Below are 18,344 nucleotides of genomic sequence, written 5' to 3'. Positions count from 1 at the left end.
GCATAAAAAGTCATGAAATCGTCATAGTATAGTAAGGCATAAAAAGTCATAAAAACGTCACAGTATAGTAAGGCATAAAAAGTCATAAAAACGTTAAAGTAAGGTATAAAAAATCTTAAAATCATCATAGTATAGTAAGGCATAAAATGTAATAAAAACATCATAGTATAGTAAGGCATAAAAAGTCATAAAAACGTCACAGTATAGTAAGGCATAAAAAGTCATAAAAACGTTAAAGTAAGGTATAAAAAATCTTAAAATCATCATAGTATAGTAAGGCATAAAATGTAATAAAAACATCATAGTATAGTAAGGCATAAAAAGTCATAAAAACATCATAGTATAGTAAGGCACAAAAAATCATAAAATGTCATAGTATAGTAAGGCATAAAAAGTCATAAAAACATTAAAGTAAGGTATAAAAAAATCATAAAATCATCATAGTATAGTAACGCATAAAAAGTCATAAAAACGTCATAGTACAGTAAGACATAAAAAGTCATAAAAACATCATAGTATAGTGAAGCATAAAAAAATCATAAAATCATCATAGTATAGTAACGCATAGAAAGTCATAAAATCGTCATAGTATAGTAAGGCATAAAAAGTCATGAAATCGTCATAGTATAGTAAGACATAAAAAGTCATAAAAACGTTAAAGTAAGGTATAAAAAAACCATAAAATCGTCATAGTATAGTAACGCATAAAAAGTCATAAAACGTCATAGTATAGTAAGACATAAAAAGACAGCAGCTCCAACCACTAATCCACCGTGCTGCCCCCTCAGAACGTCATAATATATTCAGGCATAAAAACTTTGTAATAGTCATGGTAATATTTTCATGGAATTTTTCAACAGAAATTAATCTCATACTTAGACATATCCACCATTTCATATTTACTCCTGCTAGCAACCTGACTACTAGTCTACAGAAGAGAGAAGACAAGGTTAGCTTGCTAGCTTGCTCTGATGTTAGGTACCACTTGGACCTTCAGATAGCCCCTGCTCTTTCACCAAATCAAATACTAGCATGCCTAAATCAGTTGTCATGGAGACGTAAGCCTCTTGGAGAGCACATTGGAATGAGCTTCACTCAGATATTGGTAGGAACGTGTCCGTACCATCCATATGCAAACCTACACCCCTGTATACACCGTCTGGTGAGTATGTGTTTGTCTGATATTCAGTCACTGAACTCACTGTTTCATTTCCAGCTGCATCGTGTGGAGGAGCAGAGCCCTTGAATCTTCCTGCGAGTTCAGCCACAGAGTGCCGGGATGGGGCCTCCTCCTGAAGGAGGGAGGGAGGGAAGTAGAGGATACCAAGGTAAATGCAACAAGGCTGGGTTGTCCTGTAAAAAAACGAGTCCATACGTTGTTTCTGCAGTACATTACTATGACCCATAGTTAGGTTTGTTGCTAGGCAACATCGAATTGTCGCTGTAATTATGACAGGAGCAAAGGAAAAAGTGCAGTGACATAGTATAAAGAGAGACAAAGTCCACGTCACATGTTCGACTCCCACGATAATAATAAATGAAAAAGTAGATAAATGAATAAATGAATCGCCTTTTATTTTAAAAATTACCTTTTGATTTATTTCTGGACACTTTTATTTCCTAATTCCACATTTATTTCCCAGCTCTTTTTATTTCCATCTGTTACAATCAAATGAGGGGGAGTGGTTATCTTACAGTTTCAAACTAGTTAATTAATTAATTAATTTATTCATAAAGCTATTTATTTATTTATTGACTCACTTATATTTATATTTACATTAATTTATATATGTCTTATTACCTAATTTATTTACTTCAGGGTTTGTTTCATTGCTGTATTTATTTATTTATTATTTATTTATTTATTTATTTATTTATATGTCGATGATTTAGTCCTGAATTCAAGATCCTCAGTCCAGAGGGGGGGTCATGGCTTTAACTGTTCTGGCCTCCTGCTGTACTACAGTTGGTACCTCCCAGGTTACTTCCTGTCTGTGGCAGCGCTGTGACCATGTTAGGAAGGAAATGTGAGTGTTGTCATCAGGCAGGCAGCTGCTCATTAGAGACAACATGCTTCACATGTTTGTGACCTGTTTAATCCAACAACATGGAGAGGAAATAAAAAGTTCTGTCTGCGAACAAAGGCTCAGTGTGAGTCTGCTGCTCCGTCAGTTCTCACTGTTTCACCATCATGGAGGGTTTGAACACTGCACTGATGAAACTACCTCCTCCACCAACACTGTCACTACTGCTACTGTTTTATCACTGTCGGACATTTTGTTCTAAATGCTTTTATTGTGAAACAGTCTGTAACTTTTGTTTGGAAAATTGTTATAATGATAAATCTCTGCTTACTTACTTTACTTACTACCATTAATGTTACTGCTACTACAGCTACTACCACTGTGTCCTCCCAGTGTGGCTGTCAGGGTTAGTGACAATAGAGTTAGTAGTTACTGGTACTTAAACTGCTACTACTGCTTCTACTGCTACTACTACTACTATTACTGCTTCTACTACTGCTACTACTACTGCTACTGCTATTGCTACTACTACTACTACCACTGTGTCCTCACAGTATGGCTGTCAGGGTTAGTGACAATAGAGTTAGTAGTTACTGGTACTTATACTGCTACTGCTACTACTACCACTACTATTGCTACTGCTACTTCTACTACTACTACTACTGCTACTGTTGCTTGTGCTTGTGCTGCTACAGCAGAACTACTACTACTAGTACTGCTGCTACTACTACTACAAATGCTACTGATGTTACTGATGCTGCTTCTGTTACTACTAATACTACTGCTACCATTGCAACTGTTAGTGTTACTATTACTACTGCTACCACTACCACCACTACTACTACTATTACTTGTACATCTAGCAGAAAACATGAGTCAAACTGTTGTACCGACCTTCAGAACTACATCAGACCAAACCCATGAAGTACTTCTACAGTAGTTGTAGTTTTATAGTAGTTCTATTACTGCTCCTACTACTACTACTACTACTACTACTACTAATACCTCAACTGCTGCTACCATCCGTCTGATCCCTCACTGGCTTCCCAACAATGAAAACTGTTAGATGTAAACACAAAATATGAGTCCAGAACTGTAGTACCAACCTTCAGGGCCACATCAGTCCAAACCCATGAGGCCAGCACAAGTCTATTAAAGGTTCACACACACACACACACACACACACACACACACACACACACACACACACACACACACACAGCTGTTGACGTGGGGGTGATCCATGTCCATTTCAGCTGAAGGTCTCACATTGCTGACATTCAACAGATAATGAAATCACATCGCCTAGAGGACACACACACACACACACACACACACACACACACACACACACACACACACACACACACACACACACACACACATTCTTGTGCTTCTATCTTTGTGAGGACACTTGTTGATACACTACATTCGCAGGCCCCTGACCCTGATCTAAACTTGATTCTCACATGAACCCTAAAACCAGGTCTTTGGAAGTTGTGAGGACCGATCACAAAGACTGAAGTACACACACACACACACACACACACACACACACACACATACATACAGATTGAGTCTTGTGTAGTCGACCTCTGAACTAAAGGCAGAAAGTGATGAAAAACACAACCGTTAAACCACTTCCTCTTTCTGAATGTGTTCATGTGCGCTGTTGTTGCTGAGAGGAGCTGCTTTTCAGACGGTTTCACAGAAATCTGTTAAACTTTACAACATGTTGTGTACAACAAGTTTCCATAGATGTCAGATCTCTACAGTTTCCAGCTTTAGGATTTATTATTATCAACACCCATATGGAAATGTAACAAGTGACATGCATGTGCTTATATTAAGAGTGATGTTACCATATATGTCGCATATAAAGTATTATTATCACATATATACATCCTCTATATGAAGATATAAGAAGATATATATTTAATTTATTTATGTACATACATATAAAAATTCTATATGTTTTTATTATTAATTTCTTATTAATTTTAAACATGTTTATCTTCACATTCTGTGAAAGTGTCTCAGACTTTTGGACTCTACTTTATATAATATCAACATATACTGACAGACGGATATATATAAAACATATGTCTAAAATATGAACATACATATTTGTATGAGATATACATATATGTCAATGTAAAATTGTTACAATAGAGGTTTTCTATATCATTTTTAGTTTTTGTTTTTAGTTCATATGTACATATATTAAATTTGCAACTACATCTCCCATGAGCCTTTGACATCACTTTGATGATGATGATGATGATGATGATGATGATGATGATGATGATGATACCCCTCCCTTCCTGTCTCCTCTGCTGGATCTCATTATCTCATGCAGAGTAAACAAAGATGAAACTGGTGTACCTGTTCTCATGCTCTTTATTCAGGTAATGGATCTGGCTCAGGTGTCGTCACATGATCAAAACCTGGATTCAGGTGCTGACAGGTGGTTGTGGTAAATGAGTTTAGATTATTTTGTTAATCATATTGTTCGGTCCTCAAACATGAAACTCATTAGTCAGAGTCGAGTTCTGCTGGAAAGTGTTAAACCGTGATGATCGGAGGAGGGAGACGATGGCCATCTTAGAAAATATGAAATAATCTCAGTAAACAGAGTGAGTGAGTGATTTAACAGTCAGTCAGGTTCTGGTCCAGGGGTCCTGGGTCTGAATCTGGACCTGTTCAGTAATCCATCCGTGATGCTTATAAACCACCTTGATAGTTCCTCTCTGACTGAGGCTCATGGGAGTTGTAGTTTTTGAATTTGAACTGAAACCAAGATCCATCAAACTGAAAATGTTTTGACTAAAGTGATAAATGATGAACTCGTGGTGAAACAACTACGAGTGAGAAACGCCTCATATATAGAAAAGTGCAGTTACCTGAAATGGCAGGATTTACTAACATGTCGTAACGTCCCTTAAACGCATCTGTAACAGTCACGTTCATCATTACAGAGCTGTGTGGTTTTAACACTGCACATCAGGCTGAATGAATGTGACCTGCAGTAACCTCCAGTCAGTGAACACACACCTGCAGCACGTTGCTCTGCATATTAATTAAACTCATTAACTTCACTTGTTTAAAATATGTTTCACAGACGAGTTTAGTTTCTTTAAAAACGAGGAAACGGTTTCATAAACAAACGTTTGTTTGTGTCGCTGATGAGGAAGTGTTTTTATTTATTTATTTATCAGTCACAATAAGTTCACTGACATGTTTGTGGATCAGGTGTCATGTGTGCAACCATTTACATTTTATCTCAACATGTTTGAGATGACATAGTGAGAAACATGCGGTGTGTTTAAGTGCTGTAGGAAAGCTCCGACATCCGGCTTTTAAGATGCACTCATGAAATTTAAGAGGGAAACGAGATATTCTGATAAATCTGGTGCCAACACACTGAACTGTGAGTGTGAGCTTCTAAAATATTCACATTTATAAAACACTTTATGAAACTAGATAAATCTGTACCGTCACACTGCAGCAAAACACAAGATTAACGAAGATACTCAGAATAAATGACCTGACCAAACTCATGCTCCACACCTCAAACACCATGATGACCATGTTGATGAAATCTGGTCGAGTCAGTTTTATTTATACGGCGCAGAATCACAGCAGCAGTTTCCTCAGAGCTGCTTCATACTGTTTCTCACACAGACCAACGTCCAAACCTCAACAGGTAGAAACCCTGAGGAGAAGCAGACTCATGGCGGACAGACGTCTGTCTCCAGAGAGACACACACCCTGTTACATCCAACCTGCAGGTTTATTGATTTATTTATTGATCATATCAGTTTATCTCATTAATAAAATAACCAGACACGTGTTTGGACGCCAAATTAAAAGTCTGGTGAGAGTGAAGAACCGTCTACAGCTGCTTCACTAAACTGTTTACTCCTCTGTGTTTCCACGTTAAACAGAAAACACACAGAAAGAAGTCGACAACAACAACAACAACAACAACAACAACAACACACACACACACACACACACACAAACTGTAGAGTTTAGAAGAGTTTTACCTCCATCCTGCTCGTCGTCCCTCAGCGGCCTCGTTTATGTCGGGTGTGTGTGAGAAAGAGAGAGAGAGAGAGAGAGAGAGAGAGACAGAGAGAGAGAGAGATAGCCTGCAGGTTAAATATAGAACCAGAGTCACTACTGACACATAGTGACAGAGAGAGACAGAGAGAGAGACAGAGAGAGAGAGACAGAGAGAGAGATGAGAGAGAGAGAGAGAGAGAGAGAGAGAGAGAGAGAGAGAGAGAGAGAGAGAGAGAGAGAGAGAGAGACAGAGAGAGAGAGACAGAGAGAGACAGAGAGAGACAGAGAGAGACAGAGAGAGAGACAGAGAGAGAGAGACAGAGAGAGACAGAGAGAGACAGAGAGAGAGACAGGGCAGCTGATGTTGATCATGTCTCTGCTCGTTCTGCAGGTTCATGTTGATTCATTAAAGCTTGATTCACGTGTTTAAAGTGGATCTTTGTTCCTTCTGATGCATTTCAAATTAAAGTGTTTGTGCTGATCTGATGGACCATCTTCACACCAACATATTAAACCATCAGGAGAGACAGAGCCTGTGAGCTGTGACCCAACAAAGATGAAAACATTACAGACAACACTGACACCAACCACAGACCCTAACCCTTCCTCCACACAGCCGTGATGGACCGTGTCTCTGCAGCGAGTCTCTGAAGTTCATAGGAATGAACCCAGGACTGCAGCCTGCAAACTGGTGGATATGAGAGTCAGATGATCATCAGGAGCGCAATGCATCATGGGATTGTAGTTAACTTTCTTTCCATGTCCCCAGGACTAGTCTATGTTTCATCTGGACTGGGAACACTGGGGAGATGTCTGGAGGGAGGGAGGGATGAAACCGGTTCATGGTCACCAGACTCAGTGAACCTCAGAGTTGGACCACAGAGGTCAAATTGAATCTCTGACTGAAACTTTATCAGCTCCTCTCACCACACAACTCTTCTGCTGTCATTTTGTCCTGGGTGTGTGTGTGTGTGTGTGTGTGTGTGTGTGTGTGTGTGTGTGTGTGTTTGTGTGTGTGTGTGTGTGTGTGTGTGTGTGTCTCAGATGCTGTGATACCGGCTGAAGAGGAACCTGCAGCCTGTTGTTGCTGTGCAGGATGTCTCTTCTGTGCTGGAGGGAAGTTGAGTCACACGAGCAGAGAAAATTTCATCTTTCGTTTCTCCTTTTGTGTTTCTTCACTTCTGCCTCTGAACTGAAGAGTTTTCACTGACTCCATGCACAAGGACAGAATCTGAAATTCACATTTCTGGTGAATGTCAGGAGCTGGAGCTCAGAGGAAGATTTCTGAAGGAGGTTTGAGTGGAGGACGTTTGTTTTTTCTTGTAGGACGTGAGGGAGTTTTTAAAGATTCTTACAGACAAAGGAACCAGGTGTAAATGTCTCGGTTAATATCAAATGATAAACTGGTCTCTGTTTATCTTCTGACCAATCAGCAGTGGCAGTTTGTCCTCGGAGCAGAAACACAGGACGTGGTTGGGGGGGGGGTGAAGCAGACAGGAAAGATTGCCGTGTAATGAAGGAGGAAACCTTATAAGGTGAAATTATTGCCGCCGGAAACGTTTTACCAGAAACACATTACGCCACATCATCAACGCTTCTGTCAGGAACGTAAAAAACACAAACTTTCCTGTGTGGGCGAGAAACACCGACGCCACAAACATCTGAAGTTATGAATCTGACGACTTTAGATTTTAGCTGCTAAATTCAAAAACAACTTATGATTTGACTTTAGCATCACTGGTTCTCTGCTTTACTGGACTGAGACCTTTAGACTCAGTGTCCTCCTCAAACATTAAAAGTCCTGTTGTTAAATAAAAGTCATGAATAAAGTCTAATTTTAGATTAACAATGTGGTCACATGATAACTTAAGACTAGAAACTGAGTTTAAAAGATGGACTTGACTCCTTTTGTTCCTAACCTGAGACGTGAAGGATTGATTGGTCTTGATGAGAGACTTGACTTTTTTAAAATTATTTTTTGGAGAGATCACACTCTTTAACAAAACTGCACCACAGCGCCTCCAACTGGTGTAAACATTAAACACACAGATCCACAAGACGTCCATCCAGGAACAGATGATGGATGATGATGGATGGATGATGGATGGATGAAGGATGGATGATGGATGGATGATGGATGATGGACGGATGATGGATGAATGATGGATGATGGACGGATGATGGACGGATGATGGATGGATGATGGACAGATGATGGATGAATGATGGATGATGGATGGATGATGGATGATGGATGGATGATGGACAGATGATGGATGAATGATGGATGATGGATGGATGATGGATGGATGATGGATGAATGATGGATGATGGATGGATGATGGATGGATGATGGATGATGGATGGATGAATGATGGATGATGGATGGATGATGGATGATGGACGGATGATGGATGAATGATGGATGGATGGATGATGGATGGATGATGGATGGATGATGGATGGATGGATGATGGATGGATGAAGGATGGATGATGGATGATGGATGGATGATGGATGATGGATGGATGATGGATGGATGGATGATGGATGGATGATGGATGGATGATGGATGATGGACGGATGATGGATGAATGATGGATGATGGACGGATGATGGATGATGGATGATGGATGGATGATGGATGGATGATGGACAGATGATGGATGAATGATGGATGATGGATGGATGATGGATGATGGATGATGGATGGATGATGGATGAATGATGGATGATGGATGATGATGGATGAATGATGGATGATGGATGGATGATGGATGATGATGGATGGATGATGGATGATGGATGGATGATGGATGAATGGATGATTTCTGTACAACAAACACACACACCAGGTTTCTGCTTTTCCTGTCAACAGATTCCAGCATACAACTTAAATAACTACATCTGATTCTAAATTATAACAATTTGCCTTAATTACAATATTTCAGGTCAAATAAATTCATATATTAATATTGATTATGGGAAACATAATTTGAAAGAACAAGTGAAATTAGTTTCTAGCAGTTCACAGGTCTCAAACAGAGGGATTGTGATTGTACACAGCCAGTCCTGAGTCTCCACCCATATATAGAAACCAGTGGCGATTGCTCTAAGACTGCAGGGGAAGCTCAGCTTCCCCTAAAATGTCAACAAAATAAGTGGTCAAATATGTGCTGTTGTGTGAACATTTCACTGACTAAATATGCGCTAGAACACGTTCATCTTTTGTTCATCACTTGAAAGTGATGGGACACGTGGGGACAGAAGGAAGAGGGGTGACATCTGACGCCAGGAGTCAAAGCGAGGTCTCGTCTGTGTGGTAGGCGCCCTCACTCCCTCGAGTCGCCCCAGGGACGTGTCTGAGGACTTGTTGTAACTTGATGTTGGAAAAAATGTCTTTGTAGAACAAATGTCACGAGTTCATCTTGATGAGGTGTCACAGTAAATCAATGAAATACTAAGAACTAAAACATCTTTAGTCAGAACGGTCATATAATGAGTCAACCAGCTGAATCTGACCCTTGACAAACCAAAATGAAGCCCTTCATGTTGCTTCTCTTCAGGCTGCTGTTTCCCAGCTGCTCTCTGCTGCCACCTGCTGGTTCAGCCTTTAACTTTTTTCTGGCTGATTTCCTGAGTAGCTGACAAGTCAGTGAATGCACCGCCTATAGTAAATATTGTCAGAGTCAAGAGTGACAGGCTGAGTTCTGGCTGAAGAGGAGGTTTGATTATTTTTAATATTGACATTGATCAGACTGAGTTGACCCATCTGACTTCCTGCATTTGAATTTTGGATTCATACCTGTGGTGCACGGCCCCACCTCTTATGAATAATGTTTGTTCTGATGGCAGCAGGTGATCTGGGTCATGGTGAGGGTTCGTGTTCATGAGACCACCAACAGTTCAACACAGGCAGCAGTTTTCTCTTTTACCTGCAGCTCTGACACTCAGGACTGCAGCAGCTCTCAGGTTTGTTCTGAGTCATCATTCAAGACTAGTTAGTTTGCGAATACATCTTTGTCATTGATTTAGTGATCTGATCTCACCATGCAGGCAATTACAGAAGTATTTCAAGAGATAATAAACTAATTGAGAGCACCAACTTAAGAGCATGGGTTATTAAATTTAGACCATTAATTCGAGAACATTTTGGAAAGTGGAAATTCACCTAAGACCATGAAGTTAAATATTTTAAGAGCTGGTTTATTAAAGCAAGAGTTCAACGTCAGTGGTTGAAAAGTTGTGTATTGCCAATATAATTAAAGAGGGTGAATAACATCATTCAAGAACACGCATGAGGTCATGAAACAGTAATCCAAGTGAGAGATAATGAGGGTCTGGCCCAAGAGCTGGGAGGACTGAGTCAGGTCAGACCTGATGTTTCTGATGTTGAGATGATGCAACACGGTCAGAGAAGGAGAGCTGGTCATCAAACATGACACCAATCTTCTCGTGACCTTGGTTTGGGTCAGAGATGAAGAGGTGAGTTTGAGATTGATATCATGATGAAGAAACTGAACGGCTGGATGACTAAGAGTTCAGTCTTAGAGAGGTTTAGTTGAAGGTGGCGTTCCTTCATTCACAGTGGGGTCGTCTGGAGGGAACCACAGGTATAGTTGGGGGTCGTCTGCGTAGCGGTGATATGAGAAGCCAAGTGAGACCCTAGGAGGTGGTGTATGTTGCAGAGGAGGGGTCCCAGTACTGATCCTTGGGGCACTCCAGTGGGGAGGGGATGGCATGAGGACGGAGAGTCCATCACCTTGGATTATTAGTCCAAGACCAAGAAAGTAAATTTATTCAATCAAATGTTAATTTAACTTCAGAAAGAGGAAAGACGTGATAGAGTTGACATTGGCGTTTGTTTCCACCTCTGCAGACAGATGTTGGTGAGTAAAGGAATGAAGTTTGATGCTGATGTTTTTTCTACACTGGTAAGTAAACAGCTGTTAATAGAAAACTTACATGTAGCTCTTTTAAATAAAAATATATAAACTTAAGCTCATCAGCCTGCTGAGAACCAGAGAACAGCAGCTGCTTCATACAGATGTTAGTAAATTCTGAACAGATGTTCACACAGAGAAGAAGAGACACATCATCAGTGGTTTGTTTATTTGTTTATTGCTGGTTTTACATTATAAATAAAGACAAATATTGAATAAAGTTCCTGCAAGTAGCAACAGAACATTCTTTTCTGTCCGACGTGTGTGGACTCTCTGTTTAGTTTATTGGCACCATGTGAGAGGATTTCTGGGTAATGAAGTCCTCTCACTGACAGCTGTTCTCTTTAAGTAAACAAACTGTGACAGCCATCTTTGTTCAGAGTAAATAAAGTTAAACTTCACTTCCTGCCTCAGACACAACACACACGTCGGCCAATGGATCACTTTCTCTTTAAAATCTCACAGGTGAAAATCAAACAGTGAAAATAACAGAACGACCTCAGGCTCTGTTTTCATGACGGGGGGGGCGGAGCTTCGTCTTCAGGATGTGGAGGTGGAGCATCTTCTCCATCCTCACACTAATACTCACACTAATACTAATTTATATGTAATATCTGACTGACCAATATGTTCAAATGTTGTCAGATGTAACTGTACAAGAACTTGTTTAAATTAAATGAGGGCTGCAACTATCGACTATTTTCATTATTGATTAAACTTCTGATTATTTTCTTGCTTCATCAATTAATTGTTTTGTCTGTGAAAACTCCCTGAGCACAGCAGAGCCAACAGTTCACAAAGATTTGCAGCAGCAGATGCAGATTTATAAAGTGCAAACAAGCTGATGAATAAACTAGTTATAAACATCCATGAATCCTTTATAAGAGGTACCGGAAAATGATTGAAACAATAAATTGATTATCAAAATATTTGCTCATTAATTTTCTGGTGAAAGTGATTTAATGATTAATGGACTCATCATGACTCTGAGCGGATATTTGATCGACGTGACGTCAGCTGTGGTGACGCACCGTCATAGAAACAGAGCCCTTCATCTACTGACACTCAGATAATAAAATACACTCTGATTAAACAATGAAACAAGACGAGCCTCGTGTGGCCGACACTCGTTCAGAGACGCTGCAGCGTCCTCAGAGACCTGCAGCCTGATTCTGTCCTGCTGTACCATTTGGTCCTCAGTTTCCCATAATCCCCTGCTTTAACAATGCATTCAGGCTGACCTTCGTCTGTTCAGGTCAGACTGGTCCCAGTTTGTTACTGGTTTCTGTTCGTGGTACATGAACGCACCGTTAGCTCAGGTCATCAGACAGCTCCAGAGGAGCCCCAGTGGAGAAACTTCAGAAGCCTCCAGATTCAACTGAAGTGACCTTCAGCTGCAGGTGAAACCCACTGTGTTGTGGTGAGGAGGAAACAGGAAACAGTGTGGGGAGGGCTGTAAACAAACTGCAGGGGCTAGCATTGCTAGTATGCTAACAAGAGCAGTCACCAGAGTTATGAAGAACCTCACCTTCATTACCTCCGTCACTGTCCTTACACTCACTGATAAACTCAGATCAGAACCTGGTGCTGCAGGAATCAAACCTGTGACAGACTGGATACAGCCCCAGTTATTTCTCTAATGGACACGGAGTCAAGGAAACTAAAGAAACAGACTTTTGGCATGAAAATAGAGAAAATAGACAAACGAAGTGAAGCTGAATCCAGCGAGTGAATGTGAAACGAAAAAAATCCTTTAAAAAAAGTCAAAATCTTTCTTCTTCTTTCCTCCTGTTCTTCTTCGTGGACTCATCTCTGTGTCCACTGTTCAGTTCATGGAGAGAAAAGATCAAACAGATAAAATAAGATGAAAGTAGTTGAAGCGTTAAAAACGGGTCTTTCCTCTGAGTGACAGGTTCTTCATCATGATGAAGATGAAAGTCTCATCATGAGTCAGTTACAGCAGGTGAGATGTTCAGGTTCAGTGACGTCCCTGCTTCTTCTTAAAGATCTTATTGAAGGCGTTTCTCCTGCGGCTGCCGGACGACTCGCTCTCCTCACTTCCGTTCTCCTCCATGGGGCTCCTCCTGGCCGGGAGCTGGAGGCCGGGCCCCCGGCCGCCGCCCAGCGAGCCGGACGAAGCGGAGGACGAGAAGACGAGCGGGCTGTCAGTGGCGTCGGACGTGATACAGAGGGAGCGGGTGGAGCAGGAGGAGGCGAGGACAGCCGCGGGGTTGCCCCTCAGCTCCCCAAGGCTGGAGCACTTCTCCAGGCCTCCTCCTCCTCCTCCTGCGATCCCCGAGGCCTGACCCTGCAGGGGGTGGAGCCTGGATGACACGGGGAAGGGCTTGGAGCTGTACAGGCCTCGGGATTCGCCGGGAGAGAGAGGCAGGGAGGAGTCAGAGTCTGAGCGGTTCATAATGTCCCTGACAAAGGAGAAGAGAGTGACATCAGCGAAACGTAAAGCTGCTAACACGTAATCTCAGAACTGAAAAATAACAGGATTTATCTGAACTGGACTCTGGATTTCTATGGATCAGCATAAATGCTAACAAAAGTAAACTAGCATAAATGCTAACAAAAATAAACTAGCATCAATGCTAACATCAGTAAACTAGCATCAATGCTAACATCATTAAACTAGCATCAATGCTAACATCATTAAACTAACATCAATGCTAACAAAAGTAAACTAGCATCACTGCTAACATCAGTAAACTAGCATCAATGCTAACAAAAGTAAACTAGCATCAATGCTAACATCAGTAAATTAGCATCAATGCTAACATCATTAAACTAGCATCAATGCTAACATCTATAAACTAACATCAATGCTAACATCAGTAAACTAGCATCAATGCTAACATCAGTAAGCTAGCTCCAAATGACTGATTTTAAAAAATAATCATTTTTAGCAGGTATAATGTTCACCCTCTTAGCTTAGCTTGTTAGCATGCTAATCTTTGCCAATTAGCACTGAACAAAAAGGTACAGCTGAGGCTGATCGTCAAGAATCGGACAAACGCCCTCGATCCAATCAATAGCTGTAAGCTGATTAACTCGGCCGATCATCTCTCGTGCCTCAAGGCAACGAAGTCACAAACAAAGAGCAACAATTAGTCTTTTCTGAACATCAAAGCTCCAGTTTCACCTCTGCTCTTTATGAGGAGCTTGTTTGACTACAACGAGTTTTCAGCTGCTGCACTGTGGTTGGTCACTGAGATATCCAGCTCTATTAACATATCCATAGATATAAATACTTTTTTTACCGCTAAATGAAAATGTTTACAAACAATAAAAACATTCATATGATTGGACAACAAATCCCAGTGAGGGAGGGGAAAAGGTTCAACATGAAGGACGAACAAATGAAGCAAAGTTAGAAAGTTAGTGAGAAGAGTGAGAGGGTCGGAGGCGACATGATGACACGCAGGAACGTTTTCTTATGTTTTCTCAGAAATGTGTTTATGAAAAGATAAAAAATGGGTAAAAAATAAGAAAACTACATCTGTCGAGGCTGATGACAGCCAATCAGGAGAGACCATGGGTGTGACGTCATCGTTTCCAAAGGTCTCAGTTTCTGTCTGTCAAGACTACAACACAACCCCAGAGTTTTCAAAATAATCAGTGATGAATTAAACATGAGTTCTTAAATAGTTCTTGCACACAAGTTAAGCTCAAAGCGAATATTTCATGAATTGTTTCTGTCGTTAGTTCATCAGTATCTTTGGAAAACAGTCGTGCGGAGGGAGATACCCGAAGCTGCCGGAGCGACAGCGCTGCCTCCGGCTCGTCACAGCTCCCCCTGCAGGCGGGAGGCTGGACGCCGCCTCCAGAGAGTGGAAATAAGAAGATCGAAAGAGCAGAGCAGAGATGTGAGCGGAGCCGCCGAAGTAGGAGGAAGAGGAGGAGGAGCTGGTGGGAGGAGGACAGAACGACAGGACAGAAGGCTGAGGAGGGGAGGTGGGGCCGATCGAGGGGTGAGACAGGGAGGAAGAGAGAGAGGGGGAGGGCACGGGGAGGAACTCCAGCTGGCCAATGGAGCGGCTGCGACTCTGCCGGGCGTGGCCACTGGGAGGGCGGGACGATGTGAACAAACCATGCCCTTCCAGTTGAGGTAAGTCCCGCCCTTCAACCAACCTCTGTGAGCTGAACGTCATAGCGGGGTCTCCCATCCTCTGTCGCAGGGGCATCAGACTCTGGGCTGCAGGACAGAGGGGAACGCAGGAGTTAGACTGGAATTAGTTGTAGTAGTTTTATTTTGAAAGCCAGAAACAGGAAGTTCGACTCATAACAGAGGAAAACAGTGAAAACTGAGATGTTACAGGTGCAAAGGAAAACAGATTGACAGAGCGGCATGACGTCAGGAGGAAAGTGCAAATGTTTGATTTCAGCTTCAGTCTGCACAGAGACAAAGACTTTTCAGAGGTTTGTTTTGGAATCTGATTCGTTTTTTTTTCCTTTGTGATCTTTGTCAAACCACACTGTCCTCTCTGAGTCCAGCGTCCATTTCAATATTTTCTTCTTCTTGTTTTATTTGAAGTGTTGATCCATCAGAAGATATAAAAACCATCTCAGTGTAGTTTTACATCTCCTCTCTCAGGCTTCTCTCTGCAGCTCTAGTAACAACAGGTCGGTGAGCCAATCAGAAGAGAGGAGGCTCTGAGCCTCTCTTCTGATTGGCTGACTGTTTTCTGAGTGATCCAATAAAAATATAGCAGATTTCAGGTAAAAACACTCAGAGAAACCAAATCCTGCAAGGTTTGGATGGTGGGTCCAGGTGGGCGGGGCTTGGTGACTGCTTTGTTGTGACATCACAAAGTTCCAGAAGTCCTGACGGCTGGTTTTAAGGCTCAGTTTCTGAATACAGGCTGTGTGCATTTCTCTGTGGACTGAGGCTTTGATACTTTCACAGTATTAATATAGAAGCTAGAGCTGATCTATAATCACACTACACATGGACACAGACCTTTACACTGGAGGAGCTTTACATTATTTCACTTTGTGTGAACAAAGGTGCAAAAGTCTTGATAAGATGCTGAATTATCAATATTCAAATGACAGTGAAGGAAATCTTAAATTCAAACTGTAAAATCTAAAAAGAATTTTGATTCTGCTTCACTTTTCATACAGTGTAATATTTTACATTCATCTCTTCCTGCCTGACGTCGAATCATTTCAGGTGAAGCAACACGAGGAGGGTTTTTCTAACGAACTTGATTCCAGAATCCACCAAACTGAAAATTCAGTGTCTCACCTGTAAATGTGAGATACACAGTGAGTTCTAGCTAATGAAGCGTTGTTGTCCAGTAAGATTTTGATTCAAACATAATGTGTCTGTGGTGTTTCAGCTGCATGAAGCGACACAACATTAACTCTGTGAGCGGCTGCAGACCGGTGAGTGAGTGTTAGTGAGGAAACAGCAGCTGAACACAGGAGGAGGAGAGTGACCTCCTCTGCAAAACACCTGGACATCTCTGTCTGATCTGAGCACACGGAGGGAAGAAGGTGGAGGAGGGTGGAGGAGGAGGAGGGAGAGGAGGCTTTCACATGGACACCTGCGTCATGTTCACAGACAGAGATGTTCATCTGATCATGTGACGCCTCCTGTAATTGGTTCATACCTCTGTACAACAGGTGAACCTTCGTTTCCACGGCAACAGACAGATTTCTCCAGGACTTTTGGGGGATTGTTGGGTCAAATTTAAGGCCTCAGATTTTTACGTTTAACTCAGGAACTTCAATAAAATCTTTGTTTAATCTGCAGCTTCATTAAAAAATGTTTTCTGTGACACTGACGTGTTTCCTGTTCGCATGTTTTATATATCAGTAAGGAAAAATTATAAATACGTTAAACACAATTGTCACAACTAAATAAATTATGTCTTATATTAAAATTGTACATACCATATAAAAATAATAATAAATTTGTTTCCACATATGACCTGATTTAATATGAATATTTTTACATTTACAGACATTATTCTAAATAAACTTTAGAACTTTTTTATTTCATTATCTTATTTCTTTACATTAACCCTTTACGTTCCTCAGGTACTTTATGTGTTAATGAGGAATTAATCAATTACAAATATCTGGATGTTGTTTTTTCTGATTGGTCAGTTACTGCTACTGATCAATCGCACAGAGGTATGGACCAATCAGAGAGAGGTGGAAGGCTGAATGAGGGAGGGGCCAACCGGAGTGCTTCCATGGTGACTGGGTGTCTGCGATGCCACTCAGGGGCCAGAGGTCGCTCACTCGCCGGTCCATCTGCCACGCTGCGTCTGGAGGGAGCCAATTAAGAGAGAGATGCCAAGAAAAGAGGACCAATCAGAGGAGGGGGCAGAGACAGTGAGCGGCCCACAGGTGAGCTGAGAGAAGACGAGTTCAGGTGAGGCTGTTTTTATGTTGTTTTGAATTTCAAACAGGAACGTGGACTGAGAGGAACAGACACACACACACACACACACACACACACACCACACACACACCACACACACACACACACACACCACACACACACACACCACACACACACACACACACCACACACACACACACCACACACACACACACACACACACATTCTTCAGACTTCTGGATGTTTTCTTTGCTGTGTGGAATTACTGCTCAGGTACATGTACATGTCATCACTTCCTGTCTGTGAATCTCAGCTCTAAGCTCATTGGTTCCTCCTGAATCTTTAAAAACACCTGACAGGTACAAAGATCCACCTTCAGTTTAATAAACAGCTGCACACTGTCGTCATGGCAGCAACATCTGATCTTATCCTTTAATGAATCTGATTCAATTTGACTTTCATCATTTGTCACAAACTAAAGTTTTAAATAAAGGTTGACTTCAGATCTGTGATCAGCTGGTGAATCCACATCAACATTAACAAATCCAGTTAATATTGACAACCTGAACATGAGCAGAAGATATAGATTATTAATTGATATTGATTGTTGTGACTTTTACACCTGATTCTTCACAAACCACTTGATCCAGATCTCTGATCTTAACGAGCTCCAGATATTGATCTGATGATCCGCTGAACTACAGAAACACAGGTAACTGGAGGTCACAGAGAGATGTCACAGAGTGATGCGTCTTCACTCACAAACAATCTTTGGCTTGGAGAAACCTTGTTAACCAATAACTCAAGTTTCACATTAATTAAATTTAATTATCGACCACAGATGATGTCATCAGTTTAACCAGAGGAAACAACCAATGAGAAGCTGCTGACGTCACCTGCGGGTTTTTATATAAAAGGTCCAGTGAGAGATTCGTTAGTGTTGGAGCTT

At 41.3% G+C, this 18,344-nt stretch overlaps 2 protein-coding genes across 4 annotated transcripts in view; both read right to left on the bottom strand.

The window, feature by feature from the left end:
• Window positions 1-6,233, bottom strand: part of LOC111239523 (capZ-interacting protein-like) — a 19,814-nt gene extending 13,581 nt beyond the window's left edge. For both annotated transcript variants that reach the window (XM_022769416.1, XM_022769417.1), the window contains exons 1-2: window positions 6,074-6,233; window positions 1,203-1,292 (exon numbers count right to left, since the gene is read on the bottom strand). In XM_022769416.1, coding sequence (XP_022625137.1) covers window positions 1,203-1,292; window positions 6,074-6,079 — 96 coding nt within the window. In that variant the 5' untranslated portion in view covers window positions 6,080-6,233. The remainder of the gene's footprint in view (window positions 1-1,202; window positions 1,293-6,073) is intronic.
• A 4,965-nt stretch (window positions 6,234-11,198) lies between these two features.
• Window positions 11,199-18,344, bottom strand: part of LOC111239518 (stromal interaction molecule 1-like) — a 35,617-nt gene continuing 28,471 nt past the window's right edge. The window contains exons 13-15 of one of the 2 annotated variants that reach the window (XM_022769409.1): window positions 17,232-17,318; window positions 15,172-15,235; window positions 11,199-13,457 (exon numbers count right to left, since the gene is read on the bottom strand). In XM_022769409.1, coding sequence (XP_022625130.1) covers window positions 13,013-13,457; window positions 15,172-15,235; window positions 17,232-17,318 — 596 coding nt within the window. In that variant the 3' untranslated portion in view covers window positions 11,199-13,012. The remainder of the gene's footprint in view (window positions 13,458-15,171; window positions 15,236-17,231; window positions 17,319-18,344) is intronic. The other variant, XM_022769410.1, reaches the window with a different exon arrangement.

This window comes from Seriola dumerili, unplaced genomic scaffold (assembly GCF_002260705.1).
Source record: "Seriola dumerili isolate Sdu_G_001 unplaced genomic scaffold, Sdu_1.0 BDQW01002927.1, whole genome shotgun sequence".
Classification (NCBI taxonomy): domain Eukaryota; kingdom Metazoa; phylum Chordata; class Actinopteri; order Carangiformes; family Carangidae; genus Seriola; species Seriola dumerili.
Note: the sequence above shows the minus strand (reverse complement) of the source record. Positions and strands in the feature narration are given on the sequence as shown.